This window comes from Topomyia yanbarensis, chromosome 1 (assembly GCF_030247195.1).
Source record: "Topomyia yanbarensis strain Yona2022 chromosome 1, ASM3024719v1, whole genome shotgun sequence".
In the NCBI taxonomy this organism is placed as follows: Eukaryota; Metazoa; Arthropoda; class Insecta; order Diptera; family Culicidae; genus Topomyia; species Topomyia yanbarensis.
This window is the reverse complement of record NC_080670.1, coordinates 166280703-166297501: the sequence shown is the minus strand read 5'-3', so window position 1 is coordinate 166297501 and position 16799 is coordinate 166280703. Positions and strand designations below refer to the sequence as shown.

At 38.6% G+C, this 16799-nt stretch overlaps 1 protein-coding gene across 1 annotated transcript in view; it reads left to right on the top strand.

The window, feature by feature from the left end:
- The window catches only part of LOC131680448 (protein lozenge), a 160699-nt gene that overhangs the window by 109890 nt on the left and 34010 nt on the right, over nt 1-16799 (top strand). Inside the window, exon 5 of the mRNA XM_058961164.1 lies at nt 10924-11139. Coding sequence (XP_058817147.1) covers nt 10924-11139 — 216 coding nt within the window. The remainder of the gene's footprint in view (nt 1-10923; nt 11140-16799) is intronic.

Genomic DNA, 16799 nt, shown 5'->3' with positions numbered 1-16799 from the left:
TCCCGGAATATCATTTCCCGGAATGTCCCATCTCCCGGAATATCGTTTCCCGGAATATATCATTTCCCGGAATACTATTTCCCGGAATGTACCATTTCCCGGGACGTACTTTTTCTCGGCAATTTGTTATACTATTGAAATCTGAAGTACTTTGAGAACATTTGCATTTAGAACTATGTTGCTACTCAAATATTTGTTTGGCTCGCTGATCATGTTAATGAATTTAAAAAAAAACATAATAGCATAAAAAATAACTGTTTGTACTGGCTTGGGTAGCAGCAGAGAGCACACTGGTATTGTGACTGATGCCTGTGGTGGTTGAGAATAGACTGATTCCGTTATATTTGATGAATAGTTTATGTTACAATTTATAGGTTTCTTGCTTTCTTCAGCCACGATTCAGCTCTTTTGGGATGAGCTGGAATCCAGTGTCGTTGTACCAGTGCAATACGTCCATACTCTACTAGTAGCTGCCTATATCTCGCAAAAATAAAACTGGGTCATAACGGAAATGAAATCCTTTTGTTGAAGTACCCTCTTTTGTAATACTTCTGCATAATTTTATTCGTCACAAAAACGCAATTTTAATTTTATTGCCACATGAACAAATCTCTTGCCAAATCCTAACTTTTTTGCATCTTTATCCGTGAAACCCAACTTGAATTGGCTAGTGTGTTAGGAAAATATATTCTAAACGACCAGCTACATATTGAGGACTGTTGTAAACTTAGGTAAAAAATCTTTGGGTAAAGTATTTCTTAATCGATTAATGGAAAAACAAAATTAAATAATAAATTACCATGTAATTACCATTCAAATCTCAAATTTTCGCTATTTGAGAATCATACCGGGCCCAGTTTGAAACTAGAATAGTGACCTTAGGTCATGTTCAGGCGTTCAGCAGCGTTTTATTTTATATACGATATACAGTTTCAATATGGAACTGGAACTGAAACAATTACATCCCCAGTATAGCGTTTTGTTTTATAATTTAAATTAGTACCACCGTTGATTAGCTGCTTAATTTAAAACACGTTAAGCATTGTGTTTCGTGTCTCGACAAAACCTGCGGAGAGTGCCCAAAGCATGACGTGAAAATTGTTATCGGGCACGCCATCGCTCAGATTGGTAGAGAGGACTTTTTCCGTCCAATCATTGGTAAGGAGAGCCTTCACTCTTGAACCAATGACAACATCCTGAGACTAGTGACCTTCGCTGCAGCTAGAGGGATAGCTATCAGCAGCACTTACTTTGCACGCAAAGACATCCGTAAGCACACCTGGATGCACCCGAACGGCAAAACTTGCAATCAAATAGACCATGTCCTGGTAGACGGCCGTCACTTCTCGGATGTTATAGATGTGAGGACCTTCAGAGGACCAAACATCGACTCTGATCACTATCTCGTTGTCAGTAAGATTCGAGCACGGTTATCAACCGTAGCGAACTCAAGAACTCAGCGACCGTTGCGTTTCAATATCCAGCGCTTCTCGGCAGAAGGTGTGACGGACGAGTACCGCCAGAAGCTTGATGAGCGGATAAGGGGAATCAACGTAGACGACAACCTCAACAATCTGTGGGAGTCAATCCACGGCACTATGGTCCCAAAACTGTATTTAGGAAGACAAAACTGTTTGCGTCTGAACCGTTGGTTTTAGATATATAGTATCTTCGGCAAACTTTCTTAAAACTTTCTTGCCGATTTTTTTATATTAGTAGAATTAGGGTGGTCCTTGTCGTTATGGTGTTCAAAGTATCAACTTCTCAGATATGTAAAATTCAGCTACATAATGTTCTACAAAGTTATAAATCAATTAAATTAAAGCAACTTTTCTGAAGAAACTATGTGGTTATCTCTAATGGTTCATGTGCTATGATTTTTCCAATATTTAAGGTAGGGTGGCTCTTTAAAAATTGGTTTTCTATTAATATCTTTTTATGTGTTAATTTGTTGCTAACACTTTGTTCTAGAGGTTTTTAGAACTTTTGTATATAAACATTTTTGCTGAAGCAATGAAGTTTCTATCTCTTTTGTTTGCATAGTTACAGGCGATTTTCAAAACAAAAATGGTTTTTTTCAAAGCTATATATGTTCCAACATTGCAAATGGATTTTCAATCTTTTTATTTCATTTGAAAGATCGGAACTTTTTTAGTTTTTGGTGAAAAAATTGCGGGAGCGTTATTTCTGTAAAATAAATAATTAATTTTTGAAAATGGTGTATTTTTCAACAAAAATCGTTCATAACTTTTCAAATAGACGAGATAACAACTTTGTTACTTGAGCAAAAATATTCGCCATATAAAGTTCTAAAAGTGCTGCAAACAAAGTATTCACGATAAATCAATGTATGAAGTGATAAATGAGAAATAGTGGTTTTAAGGGGTCACGTTTTCATAGCTCAATCTCTTATGGTAAAATCAACTGAGAAATAGTCAATGTGTGTGATAATAACAAAAATTACAGAAAATCTATTGACATCTATGTGACACAACATTCTACCGTACTACTACATGTTAGTGTGAATTTACAATAGTGTTAATAGCGTACTACAGTAAACTCTAAATAAAAGTTATCTATTACGTGGCCAATGAAGCAACCGTCATGCATTATATAGTTGCTAGGGAATTATGCTTTATGAGTTATTTTACCAGTTCGCGGTTAGCGATTTTCAGACCTCTTACTTTTATTTGTTTTTAAGTAACAAAAAATTGAGAATCTTTCCTTAACTTACCCACAGCCGTCATTATAGTCGATAGCTAATTTATAGTTTCAAACATTGCATAAATGTTGGAAAAGTATACAATAATTTCCGCTGCTATGAATAACAAACTCGTTTCTAGATTTTATTTTAAGATAACAATACGTGAACTAAAGCATTTTCTTTCTAGCACTCGTTTTGAGCACTAGTCCAAACCAAAAAGGATTTACTTAAGTAAGCATAGATGACTTTTGTTGGCCGATTTAGAACTAACGATAGTTTGCAGCTAACACTACTGTTAATCCACTGCACCATTTAGATGTACGGTAGACTGTTCTTTGAAAAACGTTTACAAATCCTAGAATTGCCATGACATACGGCACACAATGACTATTTCTCAGTTGATTGTACTAAAGAGATTGAGCGATGAAAACGTGACCTCTTAAAATCACTATTTCTTATTTGTCACTTCCGACATTGATTTATCGTAAATAGTTTGTTTGCAGCACTTTTAGAACTTTGTGTGGCGAATATTTTTGCTGAAGTAACAAAGTTGTTATCTCGTCTATTTGAAAAGCTATGAACGATTTTTGTTGAAAAATACACCATTTTCAAAAATTAATTATTTATTTTACAGAAATAACGCTCCCGCAATTTTTTCACCAAAAACTAGAAAAGTTCCGATCTTTCAAATGCAATTAAAAAATTGAAAATACATTTGCAATGTTGGAACATATATAGCATTGAAAAAAAAAACCATTTTTGTTTTGAAAATCGCCTGTAACTATGCAAACAAAAGAGATAGAAACTTCATTGTTTCAGCAAAAATGTGTATTTACAAAAGTTCCAAAAACCTCTAGAACAAAGTGTTAGCGAGAAATTAACACATAAAAAGATATTAATAGAAAACATATTTTTTAAAGAGCCACCCTACCTTAAATATTGCAAAAATCATAGCACATGAACCATTAGAGATAACCACATAGTTTCTTCAGAAAAGTTGCTTTAATTTAATTGATTTATAACTTTGTAGAACATTATGTAGCTGAATTTTACATATCTACGAAGTTGATACTTTGAACACCATAACGACAAGGACCACCCTAATTCTACTAATATATAAAAAGTGGCAAGAAAGTTCTAAGAAAGTTTGCCGAAGATACTATATATCTAAAACCAACGGTTTAGGCGCAAACAGTTTTGTCTTCCTAAATACAGCTTTGGGACCATAGTGCACGGTGAGCGCATCAGCGCGAAAAGCAATACGTACTGCTCAGAGACGACCGAGAAACGGTTGATTCGATGAGGAGTGCCAGAGAGTTACGGATGAGAAAAATGCTGCCCGGAGCCGGATGTTGGTGTCTGGTACGTGGCAGAACAGAGAGCGGTACAAGGAAGCAAGAGGAGCCGAAAAAAGAATTCACCGCGGAAAAAAAAGCAGTATGATGAGAACGTCATTACTGAAGCGCAAAACAGTATGGAACAAAATGATATGCGGAAATTTTATGAAACTGTCAATGGCGTACGGAGAAGAACAGCGCCGTCTCCCGTCATGTGCAATGACCGTGAAGGTAACTTGCTAACAGATAAAACTATGGTAGCAGCCATGTGGAGAGAGCACTTCGAGTTATTGTTGAATGGAGAGAATGTTAGCGCGTCAACGAACAGAATAAGGATAAGTGACGATGGACAAGCTATGGAGCCTCCGACGCTAGAAGAGGTGAAAAAGGCAATCAAAGAGCTGAAAAACTGTAAGGATGCTGGAAAGGACGAGCACCCGGCCGAGCTTTTCAAACACGGTAGTGAGCAGCTGTACGAAATACTTCACCGTACTCTTTTGAAGGTATGGGAAGAAGAAGAACTACCTGCTGACTGGCTAGAGGGCCTCATTTGTCCTTTATACAAAAAGGGACACAAACTGGAGCGCGCCAATTATCGAGGAATATCGCTTCTCAATTCGGCGTACAAAATTAAGTTACGTGTTCTGTTCAACAGATTGAGGCCGTTGGAAGAGTCTTTCGTCGACGAATACCAAGGTGGTTTTCGTGAAGGCCGATCAACAACGGATCAAATGTTTACCCTGCGACAGATCCTAGATAAATTCCGGGAATACAACTTGCAGGCACACCATCTGTTTATTGATTTCAAAGCTGCGTACGATTCAGTGAAAAGAAACGTGTTATGGCAGATAATGATAGAACATGGTTTTCCGACGAACCTGATTAGGCTGATTCGTGCAACGCTGGATGGATCGAAATCAAGTGTTCGGGTTACGGATGAGATTTCGACGTCCTTCGTAACCTTAGACGAATTGAAGCAGGGTGATGCGCTGTCAAACTTGCTGTTCAACATTGCTCTTGAAGGTGCCATTAGGAGAGCAGGCGCGCAAAGGAACGGTACCATCGTCACTCGGTCGCATATACTCCTAGGATGTGCGGACGATATTGATATCATTGGAATCGACCGCCGAACCGTGGAAGAGGCATTCGTGCCTTTTAAAAGGGAGACAGCAAGAATTGGTCTCACAATCAACACCAGCAAGGCGAAGTACATGATAGCTGGAAGAATACGTGGGTCCAATAGTGATGTTGGTGGTGAAGTGGTGTTAGGTGGTGATAAATTTGAAGTAGTGGAAAAATTTGTGGACCTTGGAACTCTAGTGACGTGCAATAATGATGTTACTCGCGAGGTGAAAGGGCGTCTTGCAGCTGCAAATAGGTTGTTAATATATGTTATATCGTGGTTCACTTTTTCAAAACCGGCAGGTAGGTGGGTGTAAATATAATCAGTTTGTACGCGACGCTCCATAGTTAATAGACAATAGTTCACGAATTTTCAGCTAGATGGAAAAATTCTACTGGCAAGAGAAGCTCGAAAGATGGAAATAAGCCGAGTCATCAAAACGTTGATGTGACTTTTTAGAAGTAGTTAAGGAAATCCGTCGAGTTTCGATTTGAAAGACGGTTTATCAACGAACGACCGTAAACCGTTCGTGTTGTTCTTATTGTCTTCTCTATTTTATTATTTTATATATTAATTATAATACTTCTACTCGCAATTTAGCATCTAAAATGTCAACATGCCGAAATTCAAACGAAAAGAAACAAAGTTGAGAGACATGGCAAAAACAAACTGTATTTAAGCAAAGCTTTTGTGCAAGATGCAAGAAAGAAGCAGGCTAGAAAGCAGAAGACGTCTAAGTTGGCAAAAAATACATGATTTGGCAGGCAACTTACTCAGTGGAAAGCAGAGCACCCCGGTCGTGACAACCGGAACGGTCAAAGCTTAGAAGTACTGGAAAGAATTCCTTTAAAAGCGCCAACTTCCACTTCACGATGGTCCTACGATTTGCTAGCCGGATTTTGCCTCGTGCCATTACTCAAAAGATGGTCTGGAGCGGTACAAGGCTGAGGAGGTCATCGTAAAGTAAGTACTCCGGAAGCATGCTAAGAAAGTTAAATCGGAAGCATGTTTAAGGACAAAAAGGTTTTCACTCTAAACAAGTTTGTTATTTTATAATATTTTATAATATTTTATGAACAGTATTAAGAGTATGGTACGTGCATTTGGATATGGCTATGAAAATGAATAAAACGAAAGTGAAAAAAGTTTGCCATATGTTTCATTATATTTCCAGTTCTTATGATGCATTTGATTCCGTACATCCTATATTAGTTTAACAGCGGCCTCAGTACATAGAAAAAAAACCAACCCTGCTGATAATTACCTTTACTAATCTCTTGGAATATCCGATTTCAGGATTTCACCTTCGGGGTAGAGTATTTTCAAAAAAATAGGAGAGCGAAATAGATTTTCAGCGATACTCAAACTATATTTATGGAAGTAGCAGTTAGGCAGTAACTATGAAAGACTCAAGTAAAACAAAGTGACAATTATTATAACTCCTTAATGTACGCCTCCCGTAAGAATAATTGTTTTGAATATCTTCTAGCACCTAACAATAAAACGCTCGAGCTCATCGCGATTATACACCCCTGGTCACAAACACCAACATGCAATCGCAATCATCTATGAAAACAAGCAATTATAAAACCGCTTCGGAGACTAAGTTAACGTGTCAACCCTTACGAACTTGTACTTACGGTTTTTACGGCCATCATATAAACGTTTGTTCCCGTGCTATCGTTAATCGTCCAAACCAGAGTTCTTACTCTCGACTTTAGCGGACTAGGTCCATGGCTGCAGTTGGACCAATCTCACATACGACAGCAAGTTTCAGCGTGTCATTGCCGGCTACTCTAGTGATATGGGGGAACTTACTCTTTTCTAGTATCTGCGTACATTTGAAACTGAACATTGGAATCATGGCCCGCGCCAACATTCCAAGAATAACGCAGATGTGCGAACGGCCACCCGGTTATACAAAAACCATACACACGACATCCAAACCCCCGCGCGCTCAGACCCGTATAAACGCCTGAGCCTTTCGCCATAAAACAAACCTGGTCATAAACCCAATGCAATCGCGATTACACACGCACACCTACCCCAAAAATATAAAAACGCCCCGGTGATTAACTGAACGTACTAACCCTTTCGAATTTATCAACTCGAGGTCAAGCGCGAACATACAAACGCTCGTTCCCCAGATCATGAAATCTCCACGTCTATCAAAATCTCAGCTGACGCCAAACGCAAACGCAGAATCATGGTATCCTGCAATTGGCCGCAGCGTTTTATTGGGTGACATTCCCTGTCTCGTGTGCAGTCTGATCCTAATGGGAAGCCCTTTCGAAAATCTAGCTCTACAGCTCCAACCACTCTGAAAAAAAATCGAATTTGAGGATTGGTCGTAAACCTTCAAAAAACTCAGTCTGGAAACTGGACCTTAAAGCGGCCATATGTTTTTGTTCAAAAATAACTATTTAGTTCGGTGAAATAAACTTGAAAAGAAAATTGACTACTTTCAATTCAAACTAATTGGGTCATTAAGCTATATATAATTTTCCATTCCATTCGATAAATATTAGGTCCAATATACATATTATAAAATTATTTCACAAAAAAATTCGTTGTAATACGTAAAAACGATTTTTTTGTTTTTTAAAATAAATCTTGTGTAAACTAGGCAACCATACATAGGAAAACTGCGGTTGTTTACATATGGCCTATCAAGACAACACCCAAAATGTAAAAAACTATATGCATTGGATGCAGGGTGGCCAGACCTACCGATTTATCGGTAGTCCTACCGATTTTGGTCTTCCCTACCGATTCACAGACGACCAAGGCAAAACTACCGATATTTTGTTATTCCTACCGAAAACTACCTATTTTTATTGATTTTGGACACATCCTACTCAACATTCATTTTTTTGGTTGGATTTGGTCTGAGATCTGTGTTGTCAGTATTTCACAATTCTATGTCAATACTACGTTTTTGGCACAACAACCCGGCCTACCGATAACTACCGATAAACTTTTAGTGACCCTACCGATATTAAGGAATTCTATCTGGCCACCCTGATTGGATGGTGTTTATGTCAAATAAAGCTATCCCTGGAGGAAAACCGGGTAAACATTTATTCATTTTTTCTGACAGGGCATCATTTGTCATGAAATTCGATATGTCAAATGCTTCTGATAGTGTCAAATCTAGACTGTCAATTTCTTTATTTTAAATTTAAATTTTATTTTCACGTTTCCTGAGTTGGAAAAAAAACATTGTTGCAATCACGAAAATCGGCTTTATCGATGTATGTAATAAAAAAAAGTTTTTTTTTTCTCATTTAATGACCCAATTGATGGAGTAAAGAATTATTCCGGATTGATACATTGGATTGAAAGAATTTGTTTAGAGCAAACTTCCCAGCAAACAATTTAGCTAGATTTTAGCTTGAAGAGTTATTGTTCAGCTTATTCCCTTGTTCAGCTTTCGTTGTTTGTTGAGTTTTTATTGTTAGACAGGTTGCTGGATCTTAAAAATCAAAATAGTGTCGCATACATTAAATTTGATAAGCATCAACTATTTACACTAAACCCTTCCCCAAACCAAATGTCTAGCAAAGCCACCGACTTGAATTATATTTTTGAATCCCTTTTCCAACCTGAAATCATCAACTATCGAAATATCCCCCGGTCCAACTAGCAGTTAACAAATGTGACAACCCACCAAAACAACGGAAAAGCTACAACCCAAACATTGTCGCCAATGCGCCGACCGCAGTGATGCTGAATCGCGGATTGTCTGCCTACACGCAGGTAAACCGCACAGAGAAGTACAGTCCTTGACCATATTATTGTACTCAAGCTATGAATTGGAATTTTCACATAATTTTCGTCATTTTATTGCATTAATTCTCAGCTGAACACGTTCACCGCGTTGAAACATAGATGGCAGCAGTGGAGAACACAAAGATGTAAAACAAACGAATAAACGTGTAACGCTAAATTTGTGTAAATACATATTACATTGTTTTGTTTGTTTTAATTAAAACTGTCACTGTACTGTTTGTTTCAATTAAAACTGCCAAATGATGTATGTGCATTGTAGTTAAAAAGGCGGATTAGTAATTTTAAAACTCAAGTATAATAATATGACCAATGACTGTACATTAGAGTGGGACATGGTTATATGAAAAAAATAAAATTTGGCTCCGAGTAACTTTTTGGGTTCCATTTAGCTCCCAGAACTACTCTGCAAATTTTTAGCTCTATCGGTGAAACTATATTTTTGCGCCCACTGTTTAAAGTTTACATGGGATTTCATATGGGGAAATTGTCTTTTGCAAATTAATTCTTCCAAGAGTCGCCCGTTATCTCCTAAAAATAAGTAGATGTCTGATTTTTATAGGAAATTTGTCAAGGAAACAAAGTCTAGAAGACTGCAAAACGATCTGATACTTGTGGAAAAAGTTATTAAGCAAAAACCGATTGATGCCCTGAAGATTGACAAAAATTTCACTTTTCATAGCATCACTGCTTTTGACGATCTAATTATATACAAAAATTTTAACTTTTTCTTATTATGTACAAAAGAAGCCTCAATTTATCCCTCAAAACCTTTCGAAGTGGCCAAATACTATAGATAAACGATTTAGACACATTAAGAGAGGATTAAAACAAAATTGCGTATAATTGGACAACCAACAGCAGCGGTGCTAGAAAAAATGAATATTTTATCAATCGTCAGACCATCAATCGGTTTCTGCTTAATAACTTTTTTCTCAAGCGTCAGATCGTTTCGTGATTTTCGAGACTTTGTTTCTTTGTTAAATTTCCTATAAAAGCCACGTAACGATTTATTTTTAAGAAGTAATGGGCGACTCCTGGAGAAATTATTTTGTAAAAGTTCATTTTCCCATACAAAATCCCATGTAAACTTTAAACAGTGGGCGCAAAAATATAGTTTCACCGATCGAGCTAAGAATTTCCACAGTTGTTCTAGGACCCAAATGGTACATAAAAAGTTGCTCGGAGCCGGAATCTAATTTTTGTCCCACCCTACTGTACATCAGCATCCTGTTGTACCATCGATGTCCTGCTGTACTTTGGCACTGGTGGTCGGCATTAAACTACCGGAAAAAAGGCTATTTCCGTTCCATTTTGCTTGGTCCCTACTAAAGCGCGATACCTCCAAGGACACTGTTAAACTCAGACGACGGTACTTGACAGTGGTTAATGTTGCGCGGGACCAAATCGAACGCATCCCGTACATTCACGTGTCTAGCTAACTACCTACCACTGCAACTAGCGCTGGATGGTGGGGTGAAATTTGTGGGTCATGAATGGATGCACATTTGGTAGCGATGCTGACGGCGAACGATTTTTCAATGTTTGTAACCAAATCGATTGTTGTCTGGCGAATTTTACGCTCGCACCGGAAGAACTAGAGGGTGTGAGGATCAAGATAAGTGCTACTAATAACCTAATCATGCTGTCAAAACAGACCGCCCGACTCATCAGAAGCGTTCAAAGAATAAGGGCGGTATGTTCTATGATCGGCCAACATAAGGAAAAAAAAGTATAGCAAAAAGGGATTGGGAACGATTTTTCGATTCCTCTTTTCTTCGCTCGATACCTACATAATTGATTTTTTCAGGGTATAATTAAGATTGTTGTGTCAGAGCAATTATCACACCCCACACACGGCAGTGTTTTATACAATAACGGTTTCAGTCTACCTAAAAATCTGTATCTGACGAATAAACTTTTATCATTGTAAAATCCATATGGCTTTCAAGTGCTTCCCTTCATTTCAGATATGCCTCAACTGCGGCCTCCACCTCTGCACCGGTTTCTGGAACAGCCTGCATTCAGCCACTTTCCGGCCCGGTTCAATTCCAGCTCTAGCAAAGCCTCCCTCAATACCTACAGTGCAAGTACAAATCATCACCACGGCAGCAACAGTGGCAGTTCCAGTCTGAACACCAGCGTCGAATCAACCAGCGATTACAAGCCGAACATTACCCTGCCAGGTTAGTTAGTTGATTTCATCCTGCTCATCTATAGTTGGCCCGCATGCCGAACGGGATTGGAAATTCGCTCGTTTCCATCATTTTGGGCACGGCGGCCGCCGTTTGGGGGTCATGCTCGGAGAAATGCATCTGCCTTCCGCCTAATGTGACCCCGTAATTATGTGTATGCGAAATTGATTACATCCACGCAATTCACAAGTTCGGAACGGTCAAAAATGGAATGACTTTTGGTGTAGGATATATCGGATTGTGGCCTCGCGGTGCGTGCGAATTGAGGTTAAAAAGATAAAATGTGCGAGGCTGTCGATTCGTCGACTGTTTTTTCTGAGATTTTTTTCTTTATAGCATGTAAGATTTGAGAAATTAATTCAATGCACAGCAATTCCAAATATTATTCAATATTAAAACATTATCTGAAGCACCGCAGAAAATGTATGCAAGACGGTTCGATCTTATTATTTATTCTTTCATTATATATAAAAAATCAACGAATTTGATTCTGTAATCGTATCACAGGATCATGGCATAGAACAGAAGCTTAAAGGCAGCGAAAATTGCCTTTTTGCTGCGAGAGGTTTTATTGTTTTTGCATATTTATCTGTTCTTCTTTTCCTCTAGTTCACGACCACGATGCAGCAATTGAAAGGTGGGAACATTTGTCACTTTTGAGTGTGTTCGTTTATTGCTTGCGATACTGGGATTGGTGGTCGGTTCAGCGGAACGTTACATCAACATCACAAATTAATCAGTACAACCTTGTAGTACGTGGTAAAATATAGCATGGCAACCGTGCTTGCGAAGCGTAAATAGGGTAAAGTGTCTATTTTCACCATACTAAGGAGGTTGCCTCACTAATTCATTAATTACTCGGCCTACAATCAATGGAATGCTTACAAATTGGCATCAGCAGCTTTGCTTCGTTGTTAAGACCTGCCGTAAAAACACAAATGCGCTGGAAACGCTGAAATTCTCGTGTTTGAGCGCAACGAAAACTCAAATCGAGGGCCCCTATTGCTGCGCTGCCACTTGACTCAATGCGTAGAACAAAGATGGCAGATACTGCTCTAACCAACGGCTTAAAATGGGTAGGGTGATGGCGAAAATAGGCTCATCACCCTAAATCATGATTTGCGTTAGACCTCACTCGAAAAAAGCTATATATAGAAATGTTTCCACCTTCTGTAGTACACCGCGGTCCAATACTACAGCACGTCTTGGCGTGAGACCGATCGCGACCTCAACAGCGACCCAAACGTTTGCTACCTGTTGAATTGCGGTCAGATCTTTGGCCAATCAGAGAGTATCATTGCGAACAGCCTTGCATATTTCACGGCTTATTTTCATTGCACTGAAATCCGTTCGCCATTAGTCGGTTAATGGCGGTCGAGAAACATCAATTTACTTTTATATCGACACACAGCTCAAATATTTCTATTATTTACTGATCTTGTAACAGGCTCACAGCAAAAGGAATTGGACTCTTGATATCAGATCAAATAAAATAGGTGTACTTTTATCATGTTCGAACAATTCGGATGTTGTTCCTAAAAATGATAAAACGATTTTCTTCGATTAGACGCATCCAGAAAAGACAGTCTGAGAGTGCCCAGAAAAAATGAATTTTCGAAAACTCAATAGCCTATCTCTGAGTCGATTTCTAGTCCCACTAATTGAACCAAATTGGAAGCTTAAAATTTGTATTTTTTGCGGCAATTTACTTGAAGACAACCGGATCGGAGTTCTGGTTCCGGACTTATGAGTTGAAAAGCCTGATTATACGTGAAATTACGCGTGAAAATCTGCATTCCACTTCATGTGAAATTCAAGGTGGAAATCCACATGAAAGTCAATGTTAAATTCCACGTGAAATTTCATGTGATTCCCATGAAAAATTCCGTACGAAATTAGACGGAAATTCTAGGCGAAAATGCGCTTAAAATTCTACGTCAAATTTATATCCGCGCGACATTCCACGATATTCCATGTGAAATTCTGCGTAAAATCTCATGTCAAATTACGCGTGACAGTTCAGGTAAAATTCAACCAGATTTCCTTGTAAATCTCTGCGTAGAATCCCACATTATAGACCACATGAAATTTCACGTTAAATTAAAAGTGGAATAGTAGACAAAATGCCGCGTGAAATCGCTAGTTAAATTCAACGATAAATTCCGCCCGAAACCCGACGTAAAAACCCACCTGAAACTCGGCGACTGATTCCACGTGAATCCCACATGAAACCCCTGGTGAAATTCCACGTGACATTCCGTATGAAATCCTACGTACGCGACATTCCTGGTTAAATTCTCCGTGAAATTTTTACAATGAATTCCACGTCAAATTCTGCGTAAAATGCCACGTTCCCTGAAAAAATCTACACGAAATTTCACAAAAAAATTGAATTGTAAGTGATATTCCACGTAATTTCCAAGTGAACTTCTGTTTCAAAATCCCACGTTCATTCCCATCTGAAATTCCACGTTGAATTATTTGTAAAATTCCCGAGGAATTGTAATGTGAACTTGCACCTGATTTCTTTGTAAAATTTCACATATATTTCTACATGAAATCCCACGCTAAATTTTACGTGAAATTCCACTTGAAATGTCGCGCGAGGTCTCACATTAAATTCAAGCTTCACTTAAGCTTCCACGTGAAATTCCGCCCTAAATTCTCCGGCTACTTCCACGCGACATTTCTCGTAAGATTTCTTCTGAAATTCCATGTGAATTCCATATAAAATTTTACGCGAAATGCCACTCCAAATTTTACACGAAATTCACCGTGTAATTCCACATGAAATTTCACGTGAAATCCCACGTGAAATTCCAAGTGAATGCCACGTCAAATTCATCGTGAGATTCCACGTGGAGTACAGCGAGTAACTTCCACGTAAAATTCCAACTGAAACTCTACATGAAATACCACGTGAAATCCCACGCAAAATTTTGTGTGAAATTACACCTGAAATCCCACGCGAAATTCCACGTTAAATCCAATCAGGATTCAATCGTCAGACGTGAAATCCAAAGTGAAATGCCACACAGTATTCCATGTGAAATCTCAAGTGAAATTTCAAGCGAAATTCCACTCAAATCCCACCTGAAACTCCACATCATGCTCCACATAACCAAGCGAAATTCCATGCGAGATTCCACGTAAAATTCAACGAGTTAATCCACCCGTAATTCCAAGTGAAATCCCACGTTCAATTCCAAGTAAATTCCGTCGTTAAATACCACGAAAAATTCCTCATGAAATTTTACATGTTTTCCTGGTGAAATTACGCGTTAAATCCCATGTTCATTTCGCCGTGAAATTCCACTTGAAATTCCTCGTGAACCACCACGCTAAATTTCACGTTAAATTTGACATTAAATTACACGTGACATTTCAGACGAAATCCCACGTGAAATTTCGCTTAACTTCCGTAAAATTTCACATAAGCACTCCACGTAAAAAATTACGTTAAATTCTAAGCGTAATTCCACGCAAAATTCCGCTTGTAATTTCGCCTGAAATCCCAATTAAAATTACACGTGATATCCTCGTTCTGTTTAAAGTGATTCTACGCGAAATTTCATATAAAATTCGCGTGAAACTATACATGCAATTCCATGTGAAGTTCCACGCAAAATTCCGGATAAAATCCCACGTTGAAATTCCACATAATATAAGCAAAATTCATTGTGAAATTCAACGTGAGAAATTCAGTGGGTAACTCCGCATAAAATTCGACATGAAATTCCGCTTCCGCGCAAAATTATACGCAATATTCAATGTGAAATTCCACGCAAAATTCAATATGGAATCCCACATTAATTTTCACATGAATTTCCACGTCAAATTTCACGTAAAATTACACGCAAAATTGAAAGTGAAACACAAAGTAAAATTTGACGCGAAGTTTCACGTGAAATTCCACTTCAAATTCTTCCATTTGAAATTCCACATTAATTTCCCACGTCAATTATTACAAATTCTACGTAATATCCCATGTGGAATTTCAGATGTAATTTAACGTGGGTTTTCAGGCGGAATTTCATGTAGAATTTCATGTGAAAATCGACGTGAAATCCCACATAACATTTCAAATGAAATTCCACTAAATTTCCACATGGAAATGTGGAAATATCGCGTTAAATTATACCTGAAATTCCATTAGATTGCTGCATGAAGTGCGGTGTGAACTAGTTTGCATGTATACCTTTTGTAACGTTTTGATTCAGTGTATCACAATTTAGCCCATAGAGCAGCAAATAACATGTGGAAGTCGATCAGTAGCATCGGACTTGGGAACGCCCGTTGTAAAATTATTGCGGGAATTTGTACGGTGAAACAGAACCGGTGAACCAACAGCCTTTTACCGGCCACAGAACGACACCGGAAAAGTTGGACAGTAATAGCAGTTCGACGGACGAACAAGCGCATTCAATACTATCCGGAAACAACACCAAACAAAGTGCTGTGACGAGCAACGAGAAAACACACGGAGGTCTAACCAAGTTGATCAGTAATGTCGGCCCGAGATAGACATATACTCCGGATAAACTGTCTACCAAAATCATTCCGGTGAATATTGAAGCGCACCCAGATCGGCTAGAAGCCGTGAACCCTAAACCGGGGAATGTCGACTATAAAAACATAGGAAGAGGCCCTACTCAGTAAGAGAACTTTCTTTTCAAACGTTTCTTTCTGGTGTCTTCTTTTTTAATTTATTTTCTGAGTAACTACTGTCGGGCAGACCAACGACATAGCAGAAAGAGACAAAAGTTAAGTGTAATCGTTTTAACCCGTCAGGGTAAGAATTTGGCACTGGGTGAAAATAAACAAGTTTTGGTTACTCTCTCTCTGTAGAGTGTATTTGTTTATGCTAACCAATGTCGTATATACAGGTCTGGCGAAGATAGAACTATGGTATTCGTAAGATGAATCTTACATGAGTGGTGTGAGTGATCACAGTATAAATCGACTTGTTTTCGTCATAGCGGTCGTTCCGCTCCCATTGAATCGTGTGACCGCTATGACGTCGACCCGTTGTGCTTCTGGATTGTTTACATATTTTTGGTTGCCAACATTAGCAAATCGTGTGTTCTGCCTCATTGTATGCTAACCACTGTTCCAAATGATCGCTCACATTTCCCTGTAAATGTTTGTTTTTACTCTTGTGAACGTTTCGGTAGCGCTAAATAGGTGTAGTAAATTTTGAGACATATTTGTATATAAATGTTAGGTTCCAATTCTCCGCTTATTGCGAAAAAAGGAGTACTGAATTCGCAATTCAACAAGGAATGGCGGAGGCGGTGGTGGAAGGCAAGGTTTGTTTGGTGGTGGCGGTTTGAAAAGGAGAAAAATCGAGATCAGATGGGTTCTAACCTCGAAAGTGGCGACGGCGCGGTATCGTGAGAGCTCCGAAAAATACGTTTTTTTTTGCGAGAAGAAAACATCTCACGTGTGAAAATCGGGCCCGCCAGATTACCCGTGTGTGCGGAAGAAAATATATTCCTGCGAAGTGCCGCCAGGCCAAAAGTCTGGAAGGAATCGCCCCGCCTATCCGCCAACAATAACAGCCAGCGAAGGAGAAGAGGATTAGGACCAAGTTAGTCAAAACTAGTTTGTATTCCTATGTTTGTTTTTTGTGACTACGAAAATCCGGAATT